At 57.6% G+C, this 24,344-nt stretch overlaps 1 protein-coding gene across 7 annotated transcripts in view; it reads right to left on the reverse strand.

Annotated features, from left to right (window-relative positions):
- Window positions 1–1,500: 1,500 nt before the first annotated feature.
- Window positions 1,501–24,344, reverse strand: part of PTPRS (protein tyrosine phosphatase receptor type S) — a gene marked incomplete at both ends in the record, with an annotated part of 62,647 nt that continues 39,803 nt past the window's right edge. The window contains 25 exons of one of the 7 annotated variants that reach the window (XM_079703704.1): window positions 1,501–1,569; window positions 2,284–2,419; window positions 2,611–2,765; window positions 4,663–4,788; window positions 4,874–5,000; window positions 5,746–5,924; window positions 6,148–6,433; window positions 6,532–6,686; window positions 9,486–9,605; window positions 9,685–9,860; window positions 10,445–10,568; window positions 10,647–10,744; window positions 11,992–12,039; window positions 13,559–13,671; window positions 13,851–13,862; window positions 14,381–14,538; window positions 15,027–15,242; window positions 15,348–15,441; window positions 16,325–16,578; window positions 17,193–17,290; window positions 17,743–18,351; window positions 19,973–20,090; window positions 22,170–22,196; window positions 22,347–22,540; window positions 23,913–24,218. In XM_079703704.1, the coding sequence (XP_079559830.1) occupies window positions 1,501–1,569; window positions 2,284–2,419; window positions 2,611–2,765; window positions 4,663–4,788; window positions 4,874–5,000; window positions 5,746–5,924; window positions 6,148–6,433; window positions 6,532–6,686; window positions 9,486–9,605; window positions 9,685–9,860; window positions 10,445–10,568; window positions 10,647–10,744; window positions 11,992–12,039; window positions 13,559–13,671; window positions 13,851–13,862; window positions 14,381–14,538; window positions 15,027–15,242; window positions 15,348–15,441; window positions 16,325–16,578; window positions 17,193–17,290; window positions 17,743–18,351; window positions 19,973–20,090; window positions 22,170–22,196; window positions 22,347–22,540; window positions 23,913–24,218 (3,998 nt within the window). The remainder of the gene's footprint in view (window positions 1,570–2,283; window positions 2,420–2,610; window positions 2,766–4,662; window positions 4,789–4,873; window positions 5,001–5,745; window positions 5,925–6,147; window positions 6,434–6,531; window positions 6,687–9,485; window positions 9,606–9,684; window positions 9,861–10,444; window positions 10,569–10,646; window positions 10,745–11,991; window positions 12,040–13,558; window positions 13,672–13,850; window positions 13,863–14,380; window positions 14,539–15,026; window positions 15,243–15,347; window positions 15,442–16,324; window positions 16,579–17,192; window positions 17,291–17,742; window positions 18,352–19,972; window positions 20,091–22,169; window positions 22,197–22,346; window positions 22,541–23,912; window positions 24,219–24,344) is intronic. The other 6 variants (XM_079703705.1, XM_079703707.1, XM_079703708.1 and 3 more) reach the window with 6 other exon arrangements.

The following is a 24,344-nucleotide window of genomic DNA, read 5'->3' on the forward strand; positions in this document are numbered from 1 at the left end:
TATGAATCCCAGGTCCACTTCAAACCACCGTGTGACTTTGCATTGGCACCTGCCCTCTGTTTCCTCATCTATAAATTGGGTTGACTCCCACCTCAGAGGGCTGGCCCACGGTAGATGCTCAGTGGTGGTCACAGTTATCAACAAGAGTAACTATTATCAATGCGGCAGCCCCTGCAGGGCCAGGGCTTGGGGTTTGCGTTCAAGCTCTCCAGGCCCCCGGCTGCCCCAGGGAGATGGGGTAGACGAGGTGGGGGCTTGACAAAGACTCCACCACTGGCCGGGGTCAGACGATCTTCCTTTAATACAAAGTCGATTTATCTACATACACAGAGGTGGGAAAACCACCCAGCTGCTTCCGTTTGAATAAACAGTGTTGAAAGCAACGGCAGATCTGCTCTTGTACAAAGAGAAAAACTTACTTGCTCAGGGGTGGGGGTGGGGGTGGGGGTGGGGGTGGGGAATCCCATCCTTCTGCCCCAAAACTTGCCCCATGGTCCCAGGGGGCGGAAAGGGTCCCTGATCTGGGGCAGCACATGGCCTCTCTCTCCCTGAAGAAGTGAGAACCTCCTGTTTTGTTCAGTCCTTCTCCTCAGGGTGGGAGACCGGGGGATGGGGGCTGAGGCTGCGGGGAGGGGGTCGCTGCCATCTCCTCTGTGGCAGCGCCCAGCCCGTGGGCTCGAGACCTGACGCTGGTGGGCCTGAGTCCCCCTGCTCCCCACCCTCACCCTCCTGGATATGTCTGAGAATTTCATTATAAAAGAAGCAAAAAAAAAAAAAAAAAAAAAAGAAAAACCAGGAGCAAAAGGTCCTATTCTTGAGTGAGGCACACCTTTAGATGGTAGGAAAAAAAAAAAAAAAAGCAAGCCACAGGGGCAAGCCTAAGCCCACGCACGCCTGCCAACACAGCTGGCACACAAGAACGGCTGCTACAGTGAAAAAATAGACTGTCTGTGAACAGAATAGGAATAAGCCAAGTTTTTCGTTTTAAATTCGTTGACTGTCAAGTCTTCTTTTTTTTCCCCCCGTTTGTTTCTTCTTTTAAAAAAAAAAAAAGAAAAAAAAATACACTATTTAAAAAAACAGGAAATGTCACTGGATAGTTACACTGCGTTCGAAAGAGAGCTGCATCGGGTCCCCATCCCCGGCGCCCTCCAGGCTGTGGGGCAGGAAGGCTCCCCGGGGAAGGACGAGGGCCAAGTTCACAGCCCCCGCCATCCTCCGGTTCTGGGGAAGAACCCCCCACCGTTTGCTCACCGCCTCCCCCCTCCCCCCACCCCGGAATCTCTCGTTTTGGAATCTTGTTCTGGAAGGAAATGAGGAATGTGCCGAGTAGCGAAGGCGGCGGCCGGTCCAGGGGGGTGGCTGGGGCCACGCGGGGGTTTGGGACCCTGCAGAAACGCGGCCGCCGCCTCCTGCCCCGGCCGCCGGGGTCCAGGCCTCGGGGCCCGCCCGGCACGGGAGGCATCGGGGCCGGTGGAGTCGGGCCGGGCCGACAAGGCTCTAGGTTGCATAGTGGTCAAAGCTCCCGAGGTACTCCAGAGCCGCCTGGTAGCAGAACTGGTACTCGTCCTGCGTGGGGGAGGGGAGGGGTGGGCGTCTGTCAGCGCCTCTCCTGCTCTGAAGCCTCCCAGGGCTCCCCGGGACCCCCAGAGCAGCCTGCGCCTTCGCTGGGGTCTCCCCTCCTCATCTGCCTCGTCATCTCTTAGGCCGTGGCTGCTTGGCCATGCCCTGCGACACTCCCCTGGGGGCTGGCAGGCTGCCACTCCAGCTCTGTCTCCCCAGAGACGGGAGAGTTTGGAGGACATTGGTTTTTCTTTTGCTTTTAATTTTTTTTTGGCAGTGCCGCACGGCATGTGGGATCTTAGTTCCCCAACCAGGGATCCAACCCATATTCCCTGCATTGGGAGCGCAGTCTTAACCACTGGACCGCCACGGAAGTCCCTGGAGGACATTGTTAAAATGTCCCATGTGAACTCGATGGCAGGAAGTCCCTCCCTGCTCTGGGCCTCACTTCAGGATTTGCGGCCCGTGCCGGGCCTGAGCCTGACCTTGCTGTGACTCTGGGGCCGGGATGGACGCATCCCTGCCCACTCCAAGGGACGCTTCTCAGCTCTGGCCTTCAGCTTACTCTTGGGTCAGCCCAAAGCAGGAGGGGCTGAGGACCTTCCACCCACAAGCACCCAGAGAGTGGAGGGTGGCTGTGCTCATCTCACAGGGGAGAAAACAGAGGCCTGGGCCAGCACCGGCATGGGGCCCGGCCGCCGCCTCCCGTCCCGCCCTCACCTCCATCTGCACCATGGCTGGCCTCTGGGTCCGCAGCATCTTCACGGTCTGGAAGATGTCCACCACGCCTTCGTACCGCATCCGCTCCAGCACGATGCTGAGCGTGATGAAGACACCCGTCCTGCCCACGCCGGCACTGTTGGGGACAGTGTGGGAGTTCAGGGGTGGGTGCTTGGGGGAGCCTGACCTAACTGCCCGACTCCCATCCCTCCTGCTCTGATGCGTCCCAGGGATGGAAAGAGCCCAAACGGGACTGCCTGAGGCCGTCCTCATGAGGCCTCGGTTTCCCTAGCCGGGCCATGGGCCAGGGCTCGGGGAGCAGCTCACCTGCAGTGGACAGAGATGGGGCCGTCCTGGCCAAACTGTTCCTTGGTCTTGTGCACTTGGCCGATGAAGTCTATGAAGCCCTCCCCCGACTTGGGCACGCCCTGTTCCGGCCAGTCCGTGAATTGGAACTGCCGGACAGTCCGGGACTGTCCATCCTGGAACAGAGAGAGAGAGACAGAGAGCCCAGTCTTGTTATCAAGGTCAGTGGCGGTCATGGTTGTTTTCCCACCCTTGCCAAAGTCCCATCCTCCACCCCATTTTCCGCCTTGTCCTACACTGTCTAATGGCACCATCTTTCACTGAGATGCTCCAATGTCGTCTTCACCACCCAAGGATGCCATGTTCATCCTCCTCACCATCCTCTAACTTCACCACCCCGTGACACCACCTCATATGGCCATCGTTCACCCCCCACCCCCCAACTTCTCTTTGCACAGCTCCAATACCATCCACCACTGCTGTCCGCCATCTTCCATCCTGTGCCGTCCCAGAGTGCACCCAACATCTGCCCTTCTTGGTCCCATTCTCCAGCTCCCTGGCATCCTCCACTCTGCACCATCTCAGAGTACAAGAGCACTGACCCGTACCCTCACCTTCCAGTGATGCCATCTTCCATCCCCCACCACTGACTGCCCATTGTCTTCGACCACCCACCAGCGCCATCATCTACTATCCGTCACCACCCCACGGCGCCATCTTCCACCAGCCACCACTGGAAGCTCACCTTCCACCTGCGCTACCCAACACCGTTACCTCCTAACTTTCACCATCCACTGCGGGTAACTCACAGTCCTTGAGCATCCCATGATGCCGCCTCCCACTGACGTACTCCATCCCTACCACTCAACCATCCTTCTCGCCCATCCCATCTTCCCACGACCCAGCAGGGCCATCCAACATCATGGCTCTCTGCCACCTTCCATTCATCACGACCCAATGGTACCATCTTCCATGATCCGTCCCTGGTAATTCAGCACTCCCCCCCTCTAAGGACCATCTTCCACTGACGTTCACCGCCCTCCTTTACTCATCATCTACCTCTTCCCAGTCACGGTCTCTACATCAAAATGGTGCCACCCAGTGATGCCGTCTTACCCTGATGGTCTCCATCCTCCACCACTTAACGCTTCCTTCCTCCAACCCCACCTTCCTCTACCTTATACCATCAACAGCACTGTCTACTACCACTGATCGCTGAATGCTTGTCATTCTTTACTCTCTCCAGTCATTTCCCACTGATCGTCTCCATCCGCCACTGGCCAGACATCTGCCCTCTCCAATCTCATCTTCCTCCACCCGTTGCTGATAACACATCACCCTTCACTAACCCGCAGTACCATGTTCTGTTGGCATTCTCCATCCTGTTATCTATATGTTCCAATCTCCAGTCCCACCTTCCTCCTGTCCAACACCATCGTTGTTTACCACCCTCCTCCACTACCACCCAACAGCAGCATCTTCCACTGATTCTCCAATCCCCCCATTCCACCAATCCAACGGCGCCATCTTGCACTCCCCACACATGATGACTAATGATGCTCTTTATCCATCAGGCTTTGCCATCCACTGGCAACATCCTGACTGACATTCCCACGCCCCATCATGCCACCCGTGGATTCTCCGCTTTTTTCCCTTTACGGCTCCGTCAACCACCACCCGGCACCATCAATCCATTATCTCTCCCCCAGCCCGCTTTCAGCCCTCTAACGCTACTACCCTCCATGGGTTGTTGCTTCCGGGGAAACGCCCCACTCACTCCCTTTAACACGATGGCCTTGGGCCGTGTTCCCTAGTGAGTGGTGTGACGCATGCTCCAACGGGGAGGCCATGGGGTCAAGGCCCTCTCTTCCCCCCACTTGGTGGTGGGAGTGACTGTCCAACTGGCCAAGTCACTCCTCTTCCAACCAGCCCTGGGGGCTTCTCCTTCCCCTGGGCCTTTGCTTCTACCCCCAACTAGGGAAGCCCTCTCCAGGCCACTAGCGGAACGGTGAGCAGCCTGTAGGGTCCCGCCTGGGGTTCTGGTCCTTCCCAGCTCTCCGACCCCAAACTCACCCTGGCGTCTGTGACCTTGAACTCCCGCAGGATGTACTGAGGCATGTTGTATTCCGCCATCGGATCTACCACGAAGTACTGGTAGCGGGCGGAGCGCTCGGCCGGCCAGTACTGGTGACACTTCTCCTGTTGGGGAGGTGGCCACCGTGGTCAGCCCTGCCCCCCGCCACTGGCCCGGCCCCTGCCCCTCCCCCCGTGGCCCCTGGCTCACCCGGCCCATCTCCCGCAGCTTGGTCAGCATCACCACGATGGTTGAGTTGTTCTCCCAGAGCATGCGCCAGAAGTCCTCTGTGGTTTCCGCCAGCGGCCCCTGTGTGGCGATGTAGGCCTTCTGCTGCCTGCGGGGCGCGGTGTGTGAGCCCAGGGCCACGGGGAAACCCCCGGCCCAGGCATCATCTCCCTCCCTGTCTGGTTCAACCCTCCAAATAATCCCGTTTTCCACATGGATAAACCATCAGCCTGAGAATAGATTCCCACTTCTCCAGGAGGCTGCAGGACCGTCTGCTGACCTGTCTGTCCTGCCTTCCTCCTCTGCCCGCACTCAAGTACCATTAAACTAATTTCCGTTGTTTGCACAGGCCAAGCTCTCCCTAGGGCTGTGCATAGGCAGTACCCCCTCCTTGGAACAGCCCCCCTTGGCCAGGGTTTCTCAACCTCGGCACTACTGCCATTCGGGACTGGATGATTCTCTGTGACGGGGCCGTGCTCTGTGTACCCTGGGGTGCTGGGCAGCATCCCTGGCTTCTGCCCACTAGATGCCAGCAGTAATCCTCCTCCCTCACTCCCGTTATGACCATCCAAACGTCCCTAGATGCTGTCAGATTTCCCCTGGGTGGCAGAATTGCCCAGATTGAGAACCTCTGATAGAGAAGGAGAGATAGAACCATGTTACGGACAGCAGCCATCACTTAAATAGATGTCTAAAGATTCCCTCCACCTCAGCTGTGACTGAGACGGGCAAGGTCTGTCTAGCTCTCTCCCATGCAAGACTGGAGGCCCCCCGAGGGCAGGGCTGGGACCTTCCTGGAGCCTTAGCATCGCCCAGCAAAGGCCAGGGCCCCTGCAGTGGCCAGGGGCAGGTACCTGTAGCCATCAATGAAGCTGGCGTTAATGTAGTCGGAGCCCTCCACGCCCCGGATGGGCTGCAGACAGACCCGTGTGCTCTCGTAGGGCATGATGTTGACCAGGCGGTTCTTGAACTTGTTACAAGGCAGATTGGCACTGATGAAGCGGGATGTGTGGGCTTTGGAGTTGGCCAGCCGCTGTGGGGATGAGGGGACAGGGGGCCACCATCAGGACAGCCTCCGGCTGGGAACCTGCTTTCCCCAGGGATGGGATGGGCTGTGTGTTTTCAGCCAGGGCGCTAACAGGGGCCTGGCAGGCAGGGGAACACCAATCCCCCCACCCTCTGGTCCCCTTAACTCTGGTCTCCCGCTCAGCCCCCTCCCCCAGCCGGCCCACAGCAACCTCTACCCCCCAGGCCACCTTGAACTCAAGTTCCATGCCGGTGATGTGCTCGCCGGGCTCCACCTGGGTCAGCTTCTGGATGTAGGCGTAGAGGCTGCGGGCAGGCACCTCTGTGTTGCCGCAGCCCACGGCCTCCAGCAGGGCCTCGTGGATGAAGCTGTACTGGTCCTCAGTCTGCACCATGTAGTTGCGCTGGGACCGCATGAGCGTCACGTGGCCATACACGTCCACCGTCTTCTCTGGCTTGATCCGCTCAAGCATGGCATCGATGACAATGAAGCAGCCCGTGCGGCCCACGCCAGCGCTGCGGAGACAGGCAGGGTCATCAGGGGCCCCCCGGGCAAGGGGGTGGGGTAGGTGCGGCGGGGCGCAGCGGGCAGCCGGGGACTGGGACAGGGGTACCTGCAGTGGACCACGATGGGGCCCGCGTCCGGCGGGTTGCAGGTCTTGACTCTCCGCAGGAAAGCCAGGAATGGCGTCGGGTACTCGGGCACCCCATGGTCCGGCCACGCCGTGAACTGGAACTGCCGGACTTCCCGTTTCTCGCTGGAGCCGTTCTGGGGGCCAAAGGGACACCGCCAGTCACCGCAGCCCACCACCCACATGCTGGGGGCCACGTTCACGCCTCCAGACCACCACTACTCTGAATGCCTGACTCAGGTGCCCAGCTGCCCCGGGGCTTGGGGGTGTGTCTACCTGGGAGTTTCACTGGCATCTCATGCTCAACGTGGCCAGCACTGTGCCCTCCACTTTCTCCCCAAACCCTTTCCCCCCATCTCAGCTGATGGTGGTGCCATCCTTCCATGCACTCAGGCTGGAATTTAGGAGTCGCCCTTGACTCCCCTCCCCTGCCTTCCCACATCCAAGACATCAGTCAGCACCGTCAGCTCTGCCTTCAAAGTCTACCCCAAGCCCACCCACTTCTCACTTGCCCCCTCCATGGTGACCACCCGGGTCCAGCCCCATCATCATCCATCCAGACCAAAGCAGTCACCCTGGTCCCCCGGCATCCCCACCGCAGTCTATTCCCCCCTCAGCAGACAGAGGGCACTGGTGAGCACCCAAGTCAGGTCCCACCCCTCCTCTGCTTCCTCTGCCCACAGCCCTCCCTGGTGGTAAAAGCCCAAGTCTCCCCTGCAGCCCACAGAGTCCTGCACGACCTGCCCCGTCCCCTCCCCGCCCTCCCCTCCTCCCTCTCTCCCCCTCGCTCACTCTGCTCCAGACACACAGGACTCCTGGCTGTTCCTCCAGCACACCCGGCATGGTCCGGCCCGAGGGCCTTTGCACAGGCTGTGCCCTCTGCCTGGAATGCTGTTACCCCAGATCTCCTCCCTTCCTCACCAACTCTAGGTCCTCCACTACCCATTCTATTCTTCCCTGTTTTATGTGTAAGATTTCCTGTCATTTTACATATTTATTGTCTGTGTCTTGTCCACTAGACTGTAAGTCCCATGAGAACAGGACACTTTGGGTGTCCTGATGCCCAGGTAAGGGTCTGACACACAGTGTGTGCTTCAGGTGTGAATCAACTGAAAATCCATACTCCCTCGTGTCCGTTGACCATCTTCTGGCACCTGGGCCAGATGTATGCTTAATGTTGAGAGGCCCTGGCTGGTGGCCAGGGGAACACTGTGGTGCCAGGAGCACCTCCACTCCCCAGCATGACTCTAAAAAGTGTCCCCTGTCTCCCAAGGCACTAGAAATAAAAACAAAAATAAACAAATGGAACCCTAATTAAACTTACAAACCTTTGCACAGCAAAGGAAACCATAAACAAAAAGACAACGTACAAAAAATATCTGCAAACAATGCGACCGACAAGGGCTTAATTTCCAAAATACACAGACAGCTCATACAACTCAACGACGAGAAAAACAAACAACCCAATGGAAAAATGGGCAGAAGACCTAAATAGACATTTCTCCAAAGAAATACAAATGGCCAATAGGCACATGAAAAGATGCTCAACATCGCTAATTATTAGAGAAATGCAAATCAAAACTACAATGAGGTACCACCTCACACAGGTCGGAATGACCATCATTAGAAAACTCCACAAATACCAAATGCTAGAGAGGGTGTGGAGAGAAGGGAACCCTCCTACACTGCTGGTGGGAATGTAAATTCGTGCAGCTACTGTGGAAAACAATATGGAGGTTCCTCAGAAAACTAAAAACAGAGCTACCATATGATCCTGCAATCCCACTCCTGGGCATATATCCAGACAAAACCCCAATTCAAAAAGATACATGCACTTCTATGTTCATAGCACCACTATTCACAATAGCCAAGACATGGAAACAACCTATATGTCCATTGACAGATGAATGGATAAAGAATATGTAGCACATATATACAATGGAATACGACTCAGCCATAAAAAAGAACAAAATAAGGCCACTTGTAGCAACATGGATGCAATTAGAGATTACCATACTAAGTGAAGTCAGAAAGAAAATGACAAATACCATATAATATCACTTATATGCAGAATCTAATGACACAAATGAACCTATCTACAAAACAGAAACACACTCACGGACATACAGAACAGACTTGTGGTTGCCAAGGGGGAGGGGGTTGGGGGAGGGAAGGAGTGGGAGGTTGGAGTCAGCAGATATAAGTTCTTATATACAGAATGAATAAATAAGGTCCTACTATATAGCACAGGGAACTATATTCAATGTCCTGTGATAAACCATAATGGAAAAGAATATGAAAAAGAATGTATATTTATGTATAACTGAATCACTTTGCTGTACAGCAGAAATTAATACACTGTAAATGAGCTACACTTCAATAAAAAATTTTTTTAAAAGTGCCCCCAGACATTGCCAAATGTCCCCTGAATGGCAAAATGTCCCAACTGAAAACCACTGATGTACAAGGGCACACGGAACCATGTTATGCACAGCAGCCATCAGTTAAATACATATCTAAAGACTCCCCCTGCCCCAGTCTCGACTGCCCACTGTGTCTTCCATCCAAGACTGGAAGCCCCTTGAGTGCATGGCCAAGACCCTGCCAGGAATCTGCCATAAACCCAGGGTGGGTGAGGCCAGAGAGCAAGGAAGACCTGGTGGGTGGGGCAGGATGACTGATGGCAAGGGGACAGCAGGTTCCTTGCTAAGGAGGATTCTGCTGGTTTGTCCTCCTGCTGTGGCTGGAGACAAGAGCTGTTCCCCTCTGAGTCTCAATGTCCCCATCCATGAAGTGGGCCACCCGAGAATGTGGTCAGCCTGGGTCAACATGGTTTCCTCTCTGTCCCATGGGGAGCTCCCAGGGCAGAAGCTTGTCTTCCTCCTCCACCCCCATCACCCCCTCCCCAGAGCCCCCAGTCCCGGCCTGGGCCCCACCTTGTGCAGGGAGAACGTCCGCACGCAGAATGTGGCCAGCTCGATGGTGTCCAGCAGGGTGACCTGGATGAAGCCATAGGTCTCCGTGCCCCTGTTGGGCCAGTACTGATCACATTTGATCTGTACCAGGTAAGAGAACAGAGGTGAGTGTGGGCCGGAGCCGACTGAGGGCTTGGGGGCCACAGGGTCCAGGCCTCACCCGTGATTTCTCCTCTAGCCGTGTCATCATAACGATGGTAGCGGAGCGCTGCTCCCACACCATACGCCAGAAGTCACCGAAGGTCTCGGGCAGCGGCCCCTGCGTGGCAATGTATGCATTCTGCCGCCGATAGCCATCCACGTAGTTGGCGTTGATATAATCGCTGCCCACGATGCCTACGGCCGGGGTGAGAAGCCAGAGATCAGTGGGGCCACTCTGTCCTCCTAGGCTGGTTCCACCTGGTCCACCACTTCCCACTTACTGGAAGCCCTCCTGGACTGTCCCAATCTGTCCCCAAGGAAATCGTGCGGCATGTACTTCATGGTTTCTCCACCTCAACACTATAGCCATTTGGGGCCACATCATTCTATGCTGGGGGCTGTCCTGTGCATTGCAAGTTATTGAGCAGCATTCCTGGCCTCTATACCCTAGATACCACTAACACCCCCTTCCTCTAAGCCGTGACAACAAAAACATCCCCAGACATTGCCAAATGTCCCGAGTGGTGGAACTGCCCTGATGAGCGTCACTGACGTAGAGGAATAGATGGAAATATGTAATGGACAGTGGCCATCAGTTAAATACATATCTAAAACTTCCCAGTGGCTTCTGGCTAGCGTTGGACCAGGCCTCAGTCTCCCCACCTGTCTCCTAGCTAGTCCACTCTGGCCTGGCCCCGTGGCCAAGAGGAGGCATGGGGTCTATGCGCTCTCTGTGGAACGAGGCTGGGCATGATGGAGCCTGGGGCCCCGCGTGCTACCTTCAATGGGCTGGAGGATGACACGAGAGTGGTCATAGGCGATGACGTTGGCATAGCGGTTTTTGGGCTTGTTCACTTCCAGGTTGGAGTGCTCCCACGTGAACTGCTGGCCCGGATCGATGGACTGCGGGGAAGGGGAGGCAGGGGGTGTCAGGGTGGGTGTCTGTGGGCCCGGGAGAGTGGGAGGTGGGGGCCAGCTCACCTCGTACTCCTGGGAGAGCTTGAGGCTATCGTTGGCCTTGAGGCGTTCCGTGTGCTCCGCCATGTCCGCGATGGGGATGGGTGGGTGGCTGAGCATGCCTGCAGGAAGAGAAGACCCAACAGCGTGGCCGGTCACTCGGGGGCCAGCCCGGGGGCCGGCGGGGAGGGCGGGGAGGGGTGCTCTACAGTGTGAGTCTGCGATGGACGAGCTGCAGTTAGAGGGAGTGGCGGGGAGGGGAAGGTTCAGGGCAGCCCCCGCGGGGGCAGGGACCCCAGGCCTGCGGGGCTGAAGGGGGGAGCACGAGGCGGCGGCTCTGGGCTGAGCCCCAGCTCCCAGTGCCCCCCGCAACCAGCTGGGGATGCAGGGGCTGGGGGAGGGTCAACCCGCCCAGAACTTCAAGCTCCTGGTGCCTCGTGGCAAGAAGCAGGCAAGTGACACAGAGATGAGGAAGCGGATGCAGCTGGCCGGGCTTTCGGAAATACCATCCCTGGGGCAGGGGCGGGAGGCCGATACCCCTTTTGGCCCCTTGGGGATCAGAGGGACCAAAAAGTCCTCTGCCAGGTGGAGCTGAGTGACCGGGGAGGGGAGACACGGGGTATGTGTGTGTTGGATGGTGGGGCAGCTGCCACGAACCCCTGACCTCTGAAGGCTCATTTTCTCATCTGGTACATGGGATGGTGACGTCCCTTATCTTTGGAGCCCCCGGGGAGGGTGGCTGGAGGGCGTGGGGTGGGCCTGGCTCTTTCCTCCCCGTATCTGAGCCTGCCAGACCCCTGTCCTCTCCTCTCCTGGGGCCTGGTGGCCACGCATGCGCTCACACATTCGCTCTGCAGCTACAAGGAGGCTGACAGCTACGCGCCAGCACCGAAGCACTGGTGTTAAACCGATAAAGACGTGCTGAGCCAGTTGGTGAAGAGCTGTCGTTCTGAGCCCCTGCGTGTTCCCCGCGACCCCGGGTGCTGCCCCAGAGCCCACATCTAAGGGGTCTGAGGCTGGTGTCCATTTGACTGGTGGGTCCCCTATCACATGGGCGATACTTACATGTACATACATGTCTCGCCTAGACTCCTGCGCTCGCTCGCTCGCTCTCTCTCTCTCCCCCCCTCCCCCCCTCTCCCCCTCTCCCTCTCTCCCTCTCTCCCTCTCTCTCTCTCTCTCTCACACACACACACACACACACAGTCACAACCCGTGACCTCAGGGCCCGGCAGACCACCCCCCTCCCCCTGCCGAGAAGCCAGCGCAGGACAGGTGGGCAGAGAGAGAGGAGGCGGGATGGAGAAACCAAGGATGAAAACAAACAGGCGCGAAAGGAAGCTAAGAACAGAGAGACACAGGAACTAACTTTCAAAGTGAAACCCCGGCTCCCTGAGGGGGCTGCTGAGGCCTGAATCTGCAGAAACAGCAAACAATAAATAAATGAAAACACGCGGGGAGGCCACCTCCCCCCGCCCCTCGCTGGGTGCACGCACAGCAGCCGGCGGACAGACGCAAAGGGCAGAGCAACAAGTGAGGGACACACGGCCGCCTGGGCCCCAACCAGAGAACCAACAGCAGCTGCTGTGCATCCCTCCGGCTGGACATCGGCCAGTCCTGATTTTCAGCTGTGACTTCGGAAAGATCCCAAAGTTTTAGGTTCTTCTATCAATCAACATGTCCCCCCAGACCGACCTGGCCTTGGATCCCCTGTTGGGGTCAGCAGAGGGGATTTTGGAGGAGAGGCAGGATGGTGAGGGAGAAACTTGGGGGCAGGGGAAGGACATACGGGCCCATGCCAGGACCTTTAAGGAGGACAGCACCAATCACTTAAACATACACATTTAAAATCCTCATTTGGATGGAAACAGAATTGATATAAGCTGGTCCAGAGACAGAAAAGAGAAGGGAGTACATTAGGGGTGCCATGAGACCTTTCATGATCTCTTGTGGAGGACTGCAGCCATCAGTTAAAATAAATGATCAAAATCCTTGTTTGGATAAACATGGAACTAACATGAGACAGTCCAGCAGCAGAAAAGAGAGACAAATAAATATATTAGGAATAGCATGCAAGGCTATATGCATGAGCCCTTCAGGAGGACTGCAGCCATCAGTTCAATATAAATGTTTTTAAATCTCCATTTGGTTGGAAAGAGTTAATATGAACGAGTTCAGAGACAAGAAGTGAAGAGCTGGGCGCAAGCAGAGAGACAGACGTTACCATGCTGTGAGCTCATAAGGAGAACAGCAGCCATCAGTTAAATTAAAAATTCCTTATTTGGTGAGAAGCAGCTGGCATGAGCCCGTTAAGAGGGAGGAGGTGAGGGAATGAGAGGATCACTGCACATGAAGGTGATCAAGGGCAAGGTCCTGATTCAGTTCTCCCACCAAGCATGGCAGGCGACTCGGCTGAATCCTATTAACCTACAGGGAACTATAAAGAGGCAGGGAGAACATGAGCATCTGCGGCCATGGAGGGGAGAGAGACAGAGTGTGGTGGAGGCGGAATTCTTACACCTTGCTAGGGGCACATCCCTGGGGATTGGGAAAAACCCTAACACCCACCACCGAGTGGCCTTAAGACTAGAGGTGTGAACAGAAGCAGAGCTCTTTCTGCCAGAAGAAATGAGGATTCAGAAAAGTTTTGCTTTTGTCTTTGTCTGAAGATGTCCTTTAAGCTCCCAGAGAAGACAGCAACCACCAGTTAAATGCAACTCTTCGAAAGCCTCCGTTGGTTGTAAGCAGAATCAACCCATGACAGTTCCAAGCCCAGAGCCACGGAGGAATTTGGGAATTAGGAACTGAATCGTACCAAGCACAGTTCAGTGGGGGCAGTCCTCGGGATCCACCGAGGTGGCAGCTTCCTCTCTTCCTATGCTACCTCTCCCCTTCCCCCGTCGCTGTCGTCCCTGGCACCTGGGATCAGCACATACCTGGCGTCTGGAAGTTAATGCGTCTCATTTCCACGGGGTCCTTGGGGTGGTGGGGGGCGAGGTCGGCATTGTTCAGTAGGCATTTGGTGCGGGGCTCTGAGTCCTTGCGTTTACTTTGTAGGAGCAAGCAGACACGCGAACATGTGACCCAGCTGCGCGCAACTGGGGTTCCCACGACCCCGCCCAGACACGTGTGCAATGGCTGGAGCAGCCAGGCACCCGCTCACCCAACAGGCACGATGCCACCCCAGTTCCCCTTCCTTGGCCTCCGAAGGGCAGGACCAGTTCTTACCTGTCAGGCTTACTGCTCCCGAAAACAGACATAGGTGACGAGTTGGGGGGGAAAGAAGACAGGTGAGGGTGTGCTGGCCATCAAGGGCCTGTTCTGTGACTGTGGGTGGCTTTCTTTCCCTCTCTGAGTCTCGGTCTCCTCCAGAAAATGGGGCTAATCCTTCCTGCGTGGGTCCCCCGCCACAAGGAATAACATCTCAGCCCTCTCTTTCTAAGCTGGGACGTGTCCCACGTGACCTCGTTAAACTGGACAGAGGCAGCCCCCACCCCAAATCTTGCCGAGTGGAGCGCGAGACTTAAGAGGAGTCAAATCACTGGCTGGGTTGGAACACTAGCCCTGCCATTTCCCAGGCTGTGTGACTTTGATCAGGTGGCTTAATTTCTCTGAGCCCTGGTTTCCCTGTCTGGACCATACAGGGCTTCTGCGATGATCCTCTGAGATGACCGTTCCCCGCTGGATCTTTCCAGACCCCCCTCCTTTTTTAGGAAGCCTTCCCTCCTGTCAAGTGGGGGGCGGGGCAGGGGGCTCACTTCTTATAGAGCAAGATGGCAATAACGATGCAGATGATGAAAACCACAGCCAGCACGGGCCCGATCACCCAGATGAGCCCCTCCTCGCCGTCCACAATGGGCTGCGGGTCTGGGTTATCCAGCTGGAAGGGGTCTGAGAAGGGGCTTGCCGCAAATGTCTGCAGGAATGGGGTGGGGGGACCTCCATCAGTGCCCGTCCTCCTCACGGTGGCCACATGGGTCTTTCTCAAACACAAATCCATGTCCATCCCCTACTCTAAACCCCCCTACAGCTCCCAAGAACCCTGACCCTGGTGGCCTGCATGGCCTGGCCCTTGCCAATCTTCACTCTCTCCCTTCCTCACTCTGTTTCAGCCACTCTGAAATCCCTTTTGCTCCTCTTGCACCCCAGACCTTTGCACATGCAAACTGTGGGATGCCCTTTCTTTACCGAACTCCTACATATCCATCAGAGCCCTAGTTCCAAAGTCCTTTCCTCTAACAAACCTTCCCTATGGGATACTCTCAACCTCAAACTGTTCCCTCTGCCCAACTCTGACCACAGTTAGGAGGATCTGTATCTGGTTCTGAGGTCAGGGCCCTAGGGACTGGCCTGCCTCACTCAGGGGGTGTGGCTCGATATGGGCAGACACCATTTGGGACTTACGGGTTCGCTCTTCTGCAGCACAGCAAGCACAAAGAGAACATATCGGTGGCCAGGCTCCAAGCCCCTGTTGTCAAAGCCACCGTACTGCTTCTGGTCGCCGGGATGGAAGGTGGGTGGCAGCACTGAGAAGCGAGCCGCGATGTAGGGCCGGGGCACCTCCAGCTGGCGCGAGTGCCGCAGGCTGCGCCTCTGCAGCCGTGCGATATCCTGGATCAGCTGTGGGAACAGAGATGTGGGCTGCTCAGAACCTGGCTGGGAGCAACTGGGCTCACGAAAGCTGGGACATGTCTGGGCCCCACTGGTTGGGCCCCAGGCTCTTACCTCCTCCAGGTCCATTTCCTCTGGGCTGCCCAGCGGGGTCAGGAACTGGCCACCACGAGATTTACGCAGTGGCACCATCACAATGTAGTAGTTCCTATCAGGAGATGGAATCATGGGGGGTTGTCTACTAGCATGACCAAGGGATGCTATCTAGGGCTGAGCTGGGGAGCTGCCCCTCTCTGAATCTTCCCTTCTGCTCATACAATGGGCATATGGCCCCAGTCACATAGGACTATAGTTCCTGATTCAAGCCTCCAGGCTTCTGATGATACTGTACCTTTTGCCTAGAAAGCCTACCCTGTGCAATTACAGTTGACCCTTCAACAACATGGGGGTTAAGGGGGCCAACCCCCTGCACAGTCAAAAATCCATATATAAGTACAGTTGGTCCTCTGTATCCATGGTCCCCTATCTATCTGTGGATTCAACCAGCCGTGGATTGTGTAATACTGTGGTCTGTACTTCTTGAAAGAAATATGCATACAAATGGACCCATGTAATTCAAACCTGTGCTGTTCAAGGGTCAACTGTATATTTCTCAAACTCCTATACATCCTTCAAAACCCCAGCTTCCATGCCCACAGTCTTGTAATTCTCGATTTTCCCGTTTCCCAGAGTCCTCCTCTCCTTACTGGGGACTCTCAGCCCTGGTGCCTCTCACTGCCACACCATAGGACTGAGAGTGTCTGTGTCCAGCTCTGTCTCCCCACCAGTCTAGGAACCTAGAACCAGTAGAAGGTCAGGCATATGGGGGCGTCAGGGAATGCTCAAGGAGCAGACACGAGGCCATATTTAGCGACAACATCTACGAGAAGCACTGGACCTTCAGGGGAACCACACGGGGTGGGGCTGATGCAATCTCTGTTTTACAGACAGGTGAGGAAACTGAGGCACAGAGAGATCAAGCGGCTGGCCCCAGTCACAGAGCTGGCTGGTGAAGGGGTGCAAGATCCCTGAGGGGGGCGAGTTGAGCTTACTGGACAGGCACAGGGCTCTGGCCGTCGGGCAGATACACCACAATGTAGCCATCGGAGTCAGGCTTGGGGGTCACGCTGGGCTTAGAGCTGAGCAGGTTGAAGGCAGTCCAGGCAGTGACCGTCTGCTGGAGGCCACCCAGGCTGCTGCCGCGGTTGGTCAGCACGAAGTTGTAAAAGGTGTTGGGCTTGAGGTGCGTGATGAGCTTCTTGGTGGTGCGGCCGTCCACGTCCAGCGTGAGCCCATTGTACTGGATCTGTGGGACGGGCCAGCTCAGCAGGGCTCTGGGTTGAGCCCCTGGTCCTGACTGAGCCTGGATCCCAGACTTAGCCCTGACCCTGCCAACTGTGACCCCAGACTGAGCCTCAATGCCAGCTGAGCCCCAATTCTAACAGAGCCTTGATCCCAGACTAAGTGTTGACCCCAAACTCAGCCCCAACCCCAGACTGAGCCCCGAACCCAGGCTGAGCTTCAATCGCTGCCAAGTCCTGGCTCTAAGTCCCAGTCCTTAAACAGCCCTAATTCCAGACTGAGGCTCGAGCCTAGACTGAGACACTGAGCCTGAATCCTAGCTGAGCCCCGATCCCAGGCTAAGCCCCAGCTCTGACTGAGCACTAATCCCCTACTGAGCCCCAAACCCAGACTGAACTTCAACCCTTGGGACTGATCCCAGGCTAGGCCCCAATTCTGACTGAGCCTTGATCCCAGACTAATAAGTCTTGACACCAAACTAAGCCCCAACCCCAGACTGAGCCTCGAGCCTACCCGGCAGCGAGTCCAGCTGACCCCCAACCCTGGACCCAGCCCCAACTCCAGACCAGGCCTCAACCCCGGCCGAGCTCCACCCCCCGACTCATCGGGAGGCTGCACCTTGTAGGGCGTGGGTGAGTGGTAGTTGTCGGGGAACTCCCAGCTGAGCAAGACCGCCGTCTTCATGATCATCTTCACCTTGAAGTTCTTGGGCGAGACTGTGCCACGCAGCAGCAGGCGGGAAAGAGCAAAGGAGAGGTCCCGTGAGTGCTGGGGGGCGGGGGGCGCGGGGGGGACGGGGTTGTGTGGGGGGCGGCCCAGGCGCTCCCTGTCGTCCGCTGTGCCCGTGGCCTTACTGCCTGGCCCTGGCCCGGCCCTGCCTGTTCCAAGTCCCTGCCACGGGAGACGGCGCAGCTGGAGAGAAAAGGCGGAGGTGGAGGGGGGTTGGGGGGGACGGGGTGGGCTGGGGGCGGTGGAGGGGGGCGGCGGTGCCACCTAGGTGTGTCCCACCTTTGCCAACGCCGGAGCCTCGGGGTCTGGACTGGCCTTGAGCATCCACGAGGAAGCAGAAAAGTGACCACTTACCTGGGCGGGGGAGAGGGAGGGGGCTGGGGTGGGGGTGGGCGCGAGGCCCGGTCCGGCTCTGGTGCGGGGATCACCGCGCGCCTACCTTGGTCCCGCAGGAACGTCCGGTAGCGGACGGGGGGGCTGTAAGGGCCGGGGCCGCGGCGCGTGTGGGCCCGCACTTGGAGGTCATAGGCCGTGTCGGGCTTGAGGCCCTGCAGCGTGAGCACGTTCTCGGCGCCCGGCTCGGCCGCCGCGGGCAGCTCGGTCTCTCGGGCGGGGCCCAGGGCGCCGGCCTCCCGCACGGCCACCGTATACTTGACAATGGCCCCGTTGCGCTCGGCAGGCACTGGCGGCAGCCAGCGGAGCAGGACTGTGCCGGCGGAGGCGTTGCCGGCCGCCTCGAGGATCTGTGGGTGGCCGTGGGGCGTGTCCTCGGGGATGCTCAGGACCTCGGCCACCTCCTCGCCCAGGCCGCCTCGGCTCCGGGCCGCCAGCCGGAACACGTACGTGGCGCCCTTGTGCACGCCCGACGCAGTGTAGTGGTCCTCGGTGGGCGGGAACTCCAGTGTGGCCAGGGGCGACGAGTCCTCGCGGCCGAACTGCAGGCGATAGCCCAGCACCTGGTCCTCGGCGGTGCCGGCCGGGGGCTCCCAGCGTGCCAGCAGGCTGCCCTCGGGGGTCTGCTGCACCGACAGGGTGGGGCGGCCCAGCACTGTTGCGGGGGGGGGAGGATACAGGGCCGGGGTCAGCCTGGGAGCACAGGGGGAGATAGCCATTTTTTTTGGCCACACCGTGCAGCTTGTGGGATCTTAGTTCCCTGACCAGGGATTGAACCCAGGCCCTCCGCAGTGAAAGCGTGGAGTCCTAACCACTGGACCGCCAGGGAATTCCCAAGGGGTTGCCATTTTTTAAAAGCGGTCTTGGGAAGGCTTCGCTCAGAAGCAAAGACTTGAAGGAGGTGGGGGAGGGAGCCGCGGGGAGGTCTTGGGGGAACAGTGATTCAGGCAGAGGGAACAGCCAGTGCAAAGGCCCTGAGGTGAGACTGTGCTGCGTGAGTGCAAGGAACAGCGAGGAAGCAGGGGACTCAGAGGACCCGATAAACGAAAACATCAACAGATGTCACAGCAGGCCCGCATCTATGTTTCTCCTTCTTCTGTTAGTAAGTCACTCAGCTCTTGCCTCATTTATTCACCCCTTGCCTCCTGCCAGCACCTGATTAATATCCATGGAACGTAGGAGTGTCCAAAACCCTGTCCCTGCCCCCATGGTTCTCACAGTCTGGGTAGTGATCAATGTGTCAAGGCCCTGAGAAGCCCTGCAGTGCTGAAGCTCTATACATGAACAGGCTTCTCCATTGCAGGACTTATCAGGACTTTTAATGGATGGTGGTGTGAACAGTCACAGTGTATGCAGCAGGTTCTGCTTAGCAAGCACGGCTCTAATGTAACGTCCCTGAGAGAGGACAGCAGATCACAGGAAGCTTCCTGGAAGAGGTGACATGGGCGCTAGAGGACACAGAGACTAGGCAGACGAAGGGAATGGTAGGGGCATGGGCTGGCAGCAGTGTGGAGGGGTGCTGTGTCCAGCTGGGAGGCCTTGAACATCAGGCTCTGTGGTCAGCAGTGAGGCATGGAGAGTGCAGGAAGTGGGGTGGAGGCCATGGGGGCCTTTGTTCCTCTAACACACCAAGCTTGTTCTCTCCTCTGAGCCTTTGCCCAGGCTGTGCTCTCTGCCTGGAATACCCTCTCCCCTTACATTTTCATGGCTCTCTCTCTCTCCTCACTCAGCTATGTTTGGCTGGTGAAAAAACAACCTCTTGGGACTGATGGGAGGGGCCTGAGGGGGAAACTGAGGCAGGGCTGCCAGGAGAGGAGGCTTCAGGGTGCAGCGGGGGAGACGGGCACACCACCCTGAAATGACAACCCGCCTGGGGTGATCAGAGCTGGGATGGGGGAGGCACGGGGTGCTGGGGGCAGGAGGGGTGCAGCCTGACCAAGACTGTGGCATGGGGGTGAGTGGGAAAGGCTTCCTTAGGAAGTGCTGACTAACCAAAGACCCAAAGGATGCAGAGGAGACGGCCACCCCGGAGAAGGGTATCCAGGCAGGGGGAACAGGAGGCAGAGGGTGAGGAGTTAAGAGCTGGCTGTTAAAGGTTTCCATCTGGCTAGAGCTGAGCGGGGCTGGACCACACTGGGTCTTAATATCCTCTGGAGCAGCCCCACACCTTTGCTCTCCCCGTTCCTCCTGCTTGGTGCATCCTCCCCCCACCAACAGGGGCTCAAGAACTCTGCAGGGATGCTCTGAGGGCAAAGGGGCCATAGAGGGTCTCGCACCTGCTCCCTTGGTCACTACCACCTTGGGTTTACTGCGAGCGCCATCGCCTTTCATGGTGTAGGCGGCTACCGTGATGGAATAGGCGGTCTCAGGCTGCAGGTTTGTGATGATCATCTCCTGCGGGTGGGGGCAGGGGTGGGGAATCAGTGACACAACCAGGGCTGCCCACCCTCCTCCCCATGCTAGGGACAAGCAAGGCAGACACGGGGCCCAATCTGCGGGCAGAGACGTGCACCCGAGCTCATGCACAGACCCCGACACGTAGCACGTCCATGCTGACATGGGCACACGTGGTATGACATCTGTCATGGATCGCCTGGATCAGTGCAGTCCCCACCCCTCTGGTCCCCAGCTACCACTCTTGCCCCACCCCCGTTCTGTCCTCCCTGCAGTGAGTCAGGTCTCCAGGGCTCTGGTCTCCCCGGGGACAAAAGCCCAAGTCCTTCGTACCACCGGAAGTCCTCTGCCGCGCACAAGGCCCTGCACGACCTGCCCCGTCCCCTCCCTGCCCTCACCTCCTCCCTCGCTCACTCTGCTCCAGCCACACGGGGCTGCCTTTCTATCCCTCCTCCAACCAGATATGGTCCTGCCCCAGGGCCTTTGCACTGGCTGTGTCCCCCCCACCCGACCCCCGTCTCCACTACATCCATTGTTGTGCCGGAGATTCCTTATACCAGCTCTTGAAAGCCAACAGTCGAATTTTCAGAAAATTTGCAAGCCACTTATTAAACAGCCGTCATTATAAATGAAATTATATAAACGTACGATCAAATAAATAGTAAAAACAAAGGTAATACTCAAAACCCACCCCTCCGTCATTATTTTACCGTGTTTACTATTATCTGTGTCCTCGAGATTATTCTATTCTCTCATATCTGTGCGATACAAATACTACACAATGACGAGCTACCACAAATCTGGTAGGTGGCTTGAAATCGACATGGTGGGAGTATTTACACCATGGAAAAGGGCAAATGCTACCAGTCAGGATTGCACCCAACCAACAGCTGGCTGTTCAATCATTTACACCACTATCTGTGCCCCGTCCCCACCAGAGCTGTAACTAGACACGTATTTGTGCCTTGTTCCAAGTAACATCCGTCTCCCCTGAACCGTGACCCCAGGAAAACGGGCTCAGGTGTGTCTTGGTCACCGCCGCATCCACGGCACCTAGCTCAGGATCAGCAGGTGCTCAGTAAATCACTGCTCATTCAGTGAATGACAGAGCACCCTGACCCTCACACACTCACACGCGTGTCCATGTTTCCCATACATGCACACCCACAAACATGTCCGGCATGCCCGGGAGCTCCGGGGTGGCCCCAGGTCAGGAGCATAGGAGAGGGGACAGGATGCACAAACAGAGGGTCTCCTGCCCCTGAGCCTCACATTCAGTCCTTCCCAGGGTCTTAGTGGGTTGGAGGGTCTGAGCCGGAGCCATGTGGGAACCTCCCCCAAGACTGGGGTGGGGCGGGGTGGGGGAGAAGCAGAGCTACTGGAGTGGGTGAGGCCGTGTCAATTTAACATCAGGCTTGGGGCTGTCAGAAGAGCCTGTGGTCCCTATCTTAGGGGCAGAAAGACAGCCCAGAGAGATGCAGCGACTTGCCCAGAGCCACACAGCAATCCTGACTCTGGTTCAGGGTCTCCTGCAGGCCTCCTTTCCCACCTGGGGCCCACTGACCCCTCTCATCACGTCAGGGCCAGAATGAAGGGGACACTTTGGCCTAAGAGAGAAACTTCGAGGTCAGGAAGGGCTGAGTCAGGTGACAAAAGGGTCAGGCTAGGCTGGAAGGTGACTCAGTTTGGATCTGCCAGGCCTGGGTGCAACAGGGGAAGCTGTGGGCTGGAGGGGGGGGTGGTTAACGCTGTGAACAGCTGGAGCAAAGGTGTGGTGGAGAAGACCCAGGCCGGGAGCTAGGCTGGAGGAGGGAAGTGGGGAGGCAGGAGGCCAGCGGAGTTCAGGGGCCATTCAGCTAAGAATGGATATCTCCGTGGTCCCCAGCAGAAAAGCCCATGTGCCTGATGCAAAACCGAGGCTGCCGGCTAGCTCCAAGAGGTAACTAGGTGTGCATCGGGGGCCCAGGGGAGGAGACCCTTTTACAAGGGGCGTGCGGGGGATGGGGTCACAGCACTGCACGGCCCGCCCGCGGGAAGAGCACTGGCAGCGGCTCGGGGTGGCAGGGGGGCACTACTTACATATTCGGCCGTGTCGTCCGTCTCCCACTGAGCGCGGGAGGAGGCGGCAGGGGAGAGAGGAGGAGGTGAGCGGAGTAGCCAGAGAGAGAGAAACACAGAGAAGCAGCGAGAGGGCGGGAGCGCAGGGGGCCCGGGGCCCCACCCCACCGCCAGGCCCCGCCCTGGAGCCCCGCCCACCTGGGCATCGGCCAGCATGATGTCCTTGATGCGCGGCGGCCCTCGGGCCTCAGCGCCCTCCATGCGCACGTAGTGGACCTGGTAGCCGCGGATCTGGCCGTGCTGCCGGCCGGGCGCGGGTGAGCGCCACAGCACGCGAATAGCCGTGGCGTTGAGCGCCTCCGCCTCCACCTTCCGCGGCGGCGCGCTGGGCACTGGCGGGTGGGGGGGAGGGGAGGGGCGGGCGGGGCCGTTACTGGGGTGCCCAGCCCTGCCCCGGGCAGCGCCACTGACCGATGCCAAGGTGCCGAGTGACTGCCAGTTATAACCCGGCGCTCTGAGCGCTCACCGCTGGCCCGGAGGGAATACCTCCTTCACGCTTCCCACAGCCCGGGGAGGGGGCTCTGACGGTGCACCCCGTTTACAGACGGGCAACTGAGGTCCCCCCAGAGCCTAGGTCACCTGCCCAGGGCCACAAGACATGAGTGGGCCGTGCATGCCCCACTCTAAGAGGTTTACCCACACTGCTTCCAACCTCAGAGCATCCCTTCTAGATAGGGGTTCTTATGCTCTCTTTACAGATGGGGAAATCAAGGCACAGAGAGTTGATCCCAGGACCACAGGGTTATCAAGAGGCAAAGCTGGGATGGGAACCCGGGCAGTCCAGCTGCACGCTCCTACACATTCCAGGGTGCAGCCAGCGCACTCCGCACTGGAGCATTTTTTCAGCCAGCCCCCAAGCTGAGAGCCCTCGCCACCCACCCCACCCCCACCCCAAGGCCTGGCGTGAAGAACCGCTTCATTTCTTCCCCGTGGTTAGGACAAAATGTTGGGGCTGCCAACCGAAACTTCCAGGCCAATGGCTCAGAAAACAGCTGGTCCAGGTTTCCTGCAATTTTATTGGGGAAGCTGCCTGCTTCATTTTGCCCCATGCCCTCAGCTTCTACTGTGTGACTAGCGTCTTAGAACTTTCTAGCTCAGCTACGGTGGGAATATTTACAACACAGAAATCGGCCAGTGCTACAAATCAGTCTCTATGCCTCAGAGAGCTGGCGGTTAACCACCATCAGCACGCAATCTACCTACTTTCTAGGTAGGATAGCTCAGACCCAAGTAGCTCCAAATCTCAGGTTATCCCTAGAGTCTAAAAAACCAGGTTCCTGGGGTGAGGGACCATAATTTTTGTTGCAAGTGCTGCTTGCTGTTTCCTACACTCCGTTTCCATGGCTTCCACCACCGGACCAAAATACAGGGCTCCCTGCTTAACGTTCCAGGCCCAAGGTTCAGAGAGAAAATGTAGCCCGGAAGATCCAGAACAGAGAATTCCAAGATCAAGGAGCCCGGGTTGGCTTGGGGAGGCTGATGGCCACTTGTCTCCTTCTCCTGATTATGGCTTCTATGGTTGGCTAAAAAGTTCATTCGGTTTTTTCCATAAGATCTTACTGAAAAACCCGAAAGAACTTTTTGGCCAACCCAATACCTTCTGACCGCCAGCCAGCCCAGTTTTCCAGGGACAGAAGGCTCCAAGGCAGGGGCCGGGCTGGGGCCTGGGGGTCCCGGGGGTCCCAGGCCGGGGCCGGTGCTTACCGTCCTCGTCGGTGCGGATGACCACGGGCGAGCTCTCGGGCCCTGGTCCCACCTCTGTGTGAGCGATGGCCGTGATGCGGTACTCGGTCCACTTGTCCAAGGCCTCCAGCAGGATCTGGGTGGTGGTCGGGGGGATGCCGTTCACCTCCTTGGGTTGCGGGTCCTCTGAGCCCAGCGGTCGGTAGCGGACGCTATAGCTCACCAGGGCCCCGTTGTGCGTGTCCGGCGGCGGCGGGCGCCAACTTACCAAAATGGCCGTGGAGCGCGTGCTGACACATTTAACGTCTTGAGGGGGGGCTGACGGTTCTATTGGAGGGGGGGGGAGAACGTGGGGGTGGGGAAGGGAGGCGGGATGGGCGGGGAGGGGGTGGGGAAACAAAAGATGGGAAAGAGAAAATAAAAAAGAAGATGATAACAAACAAAACAGAACCA

Source organism: Hyperoodon ampullatus (genome assembly GCF_949752795.1).
Source record: "Hyperoodon ampullatus genome assembly, chromosome: 4".
Lineage (NCBI taxonomy): Eukaryota > Metazoa > Chordata > Mammalia > Artiodactyla > Ziphiidae > Hyperoodon > Hyperoodon ampullatus.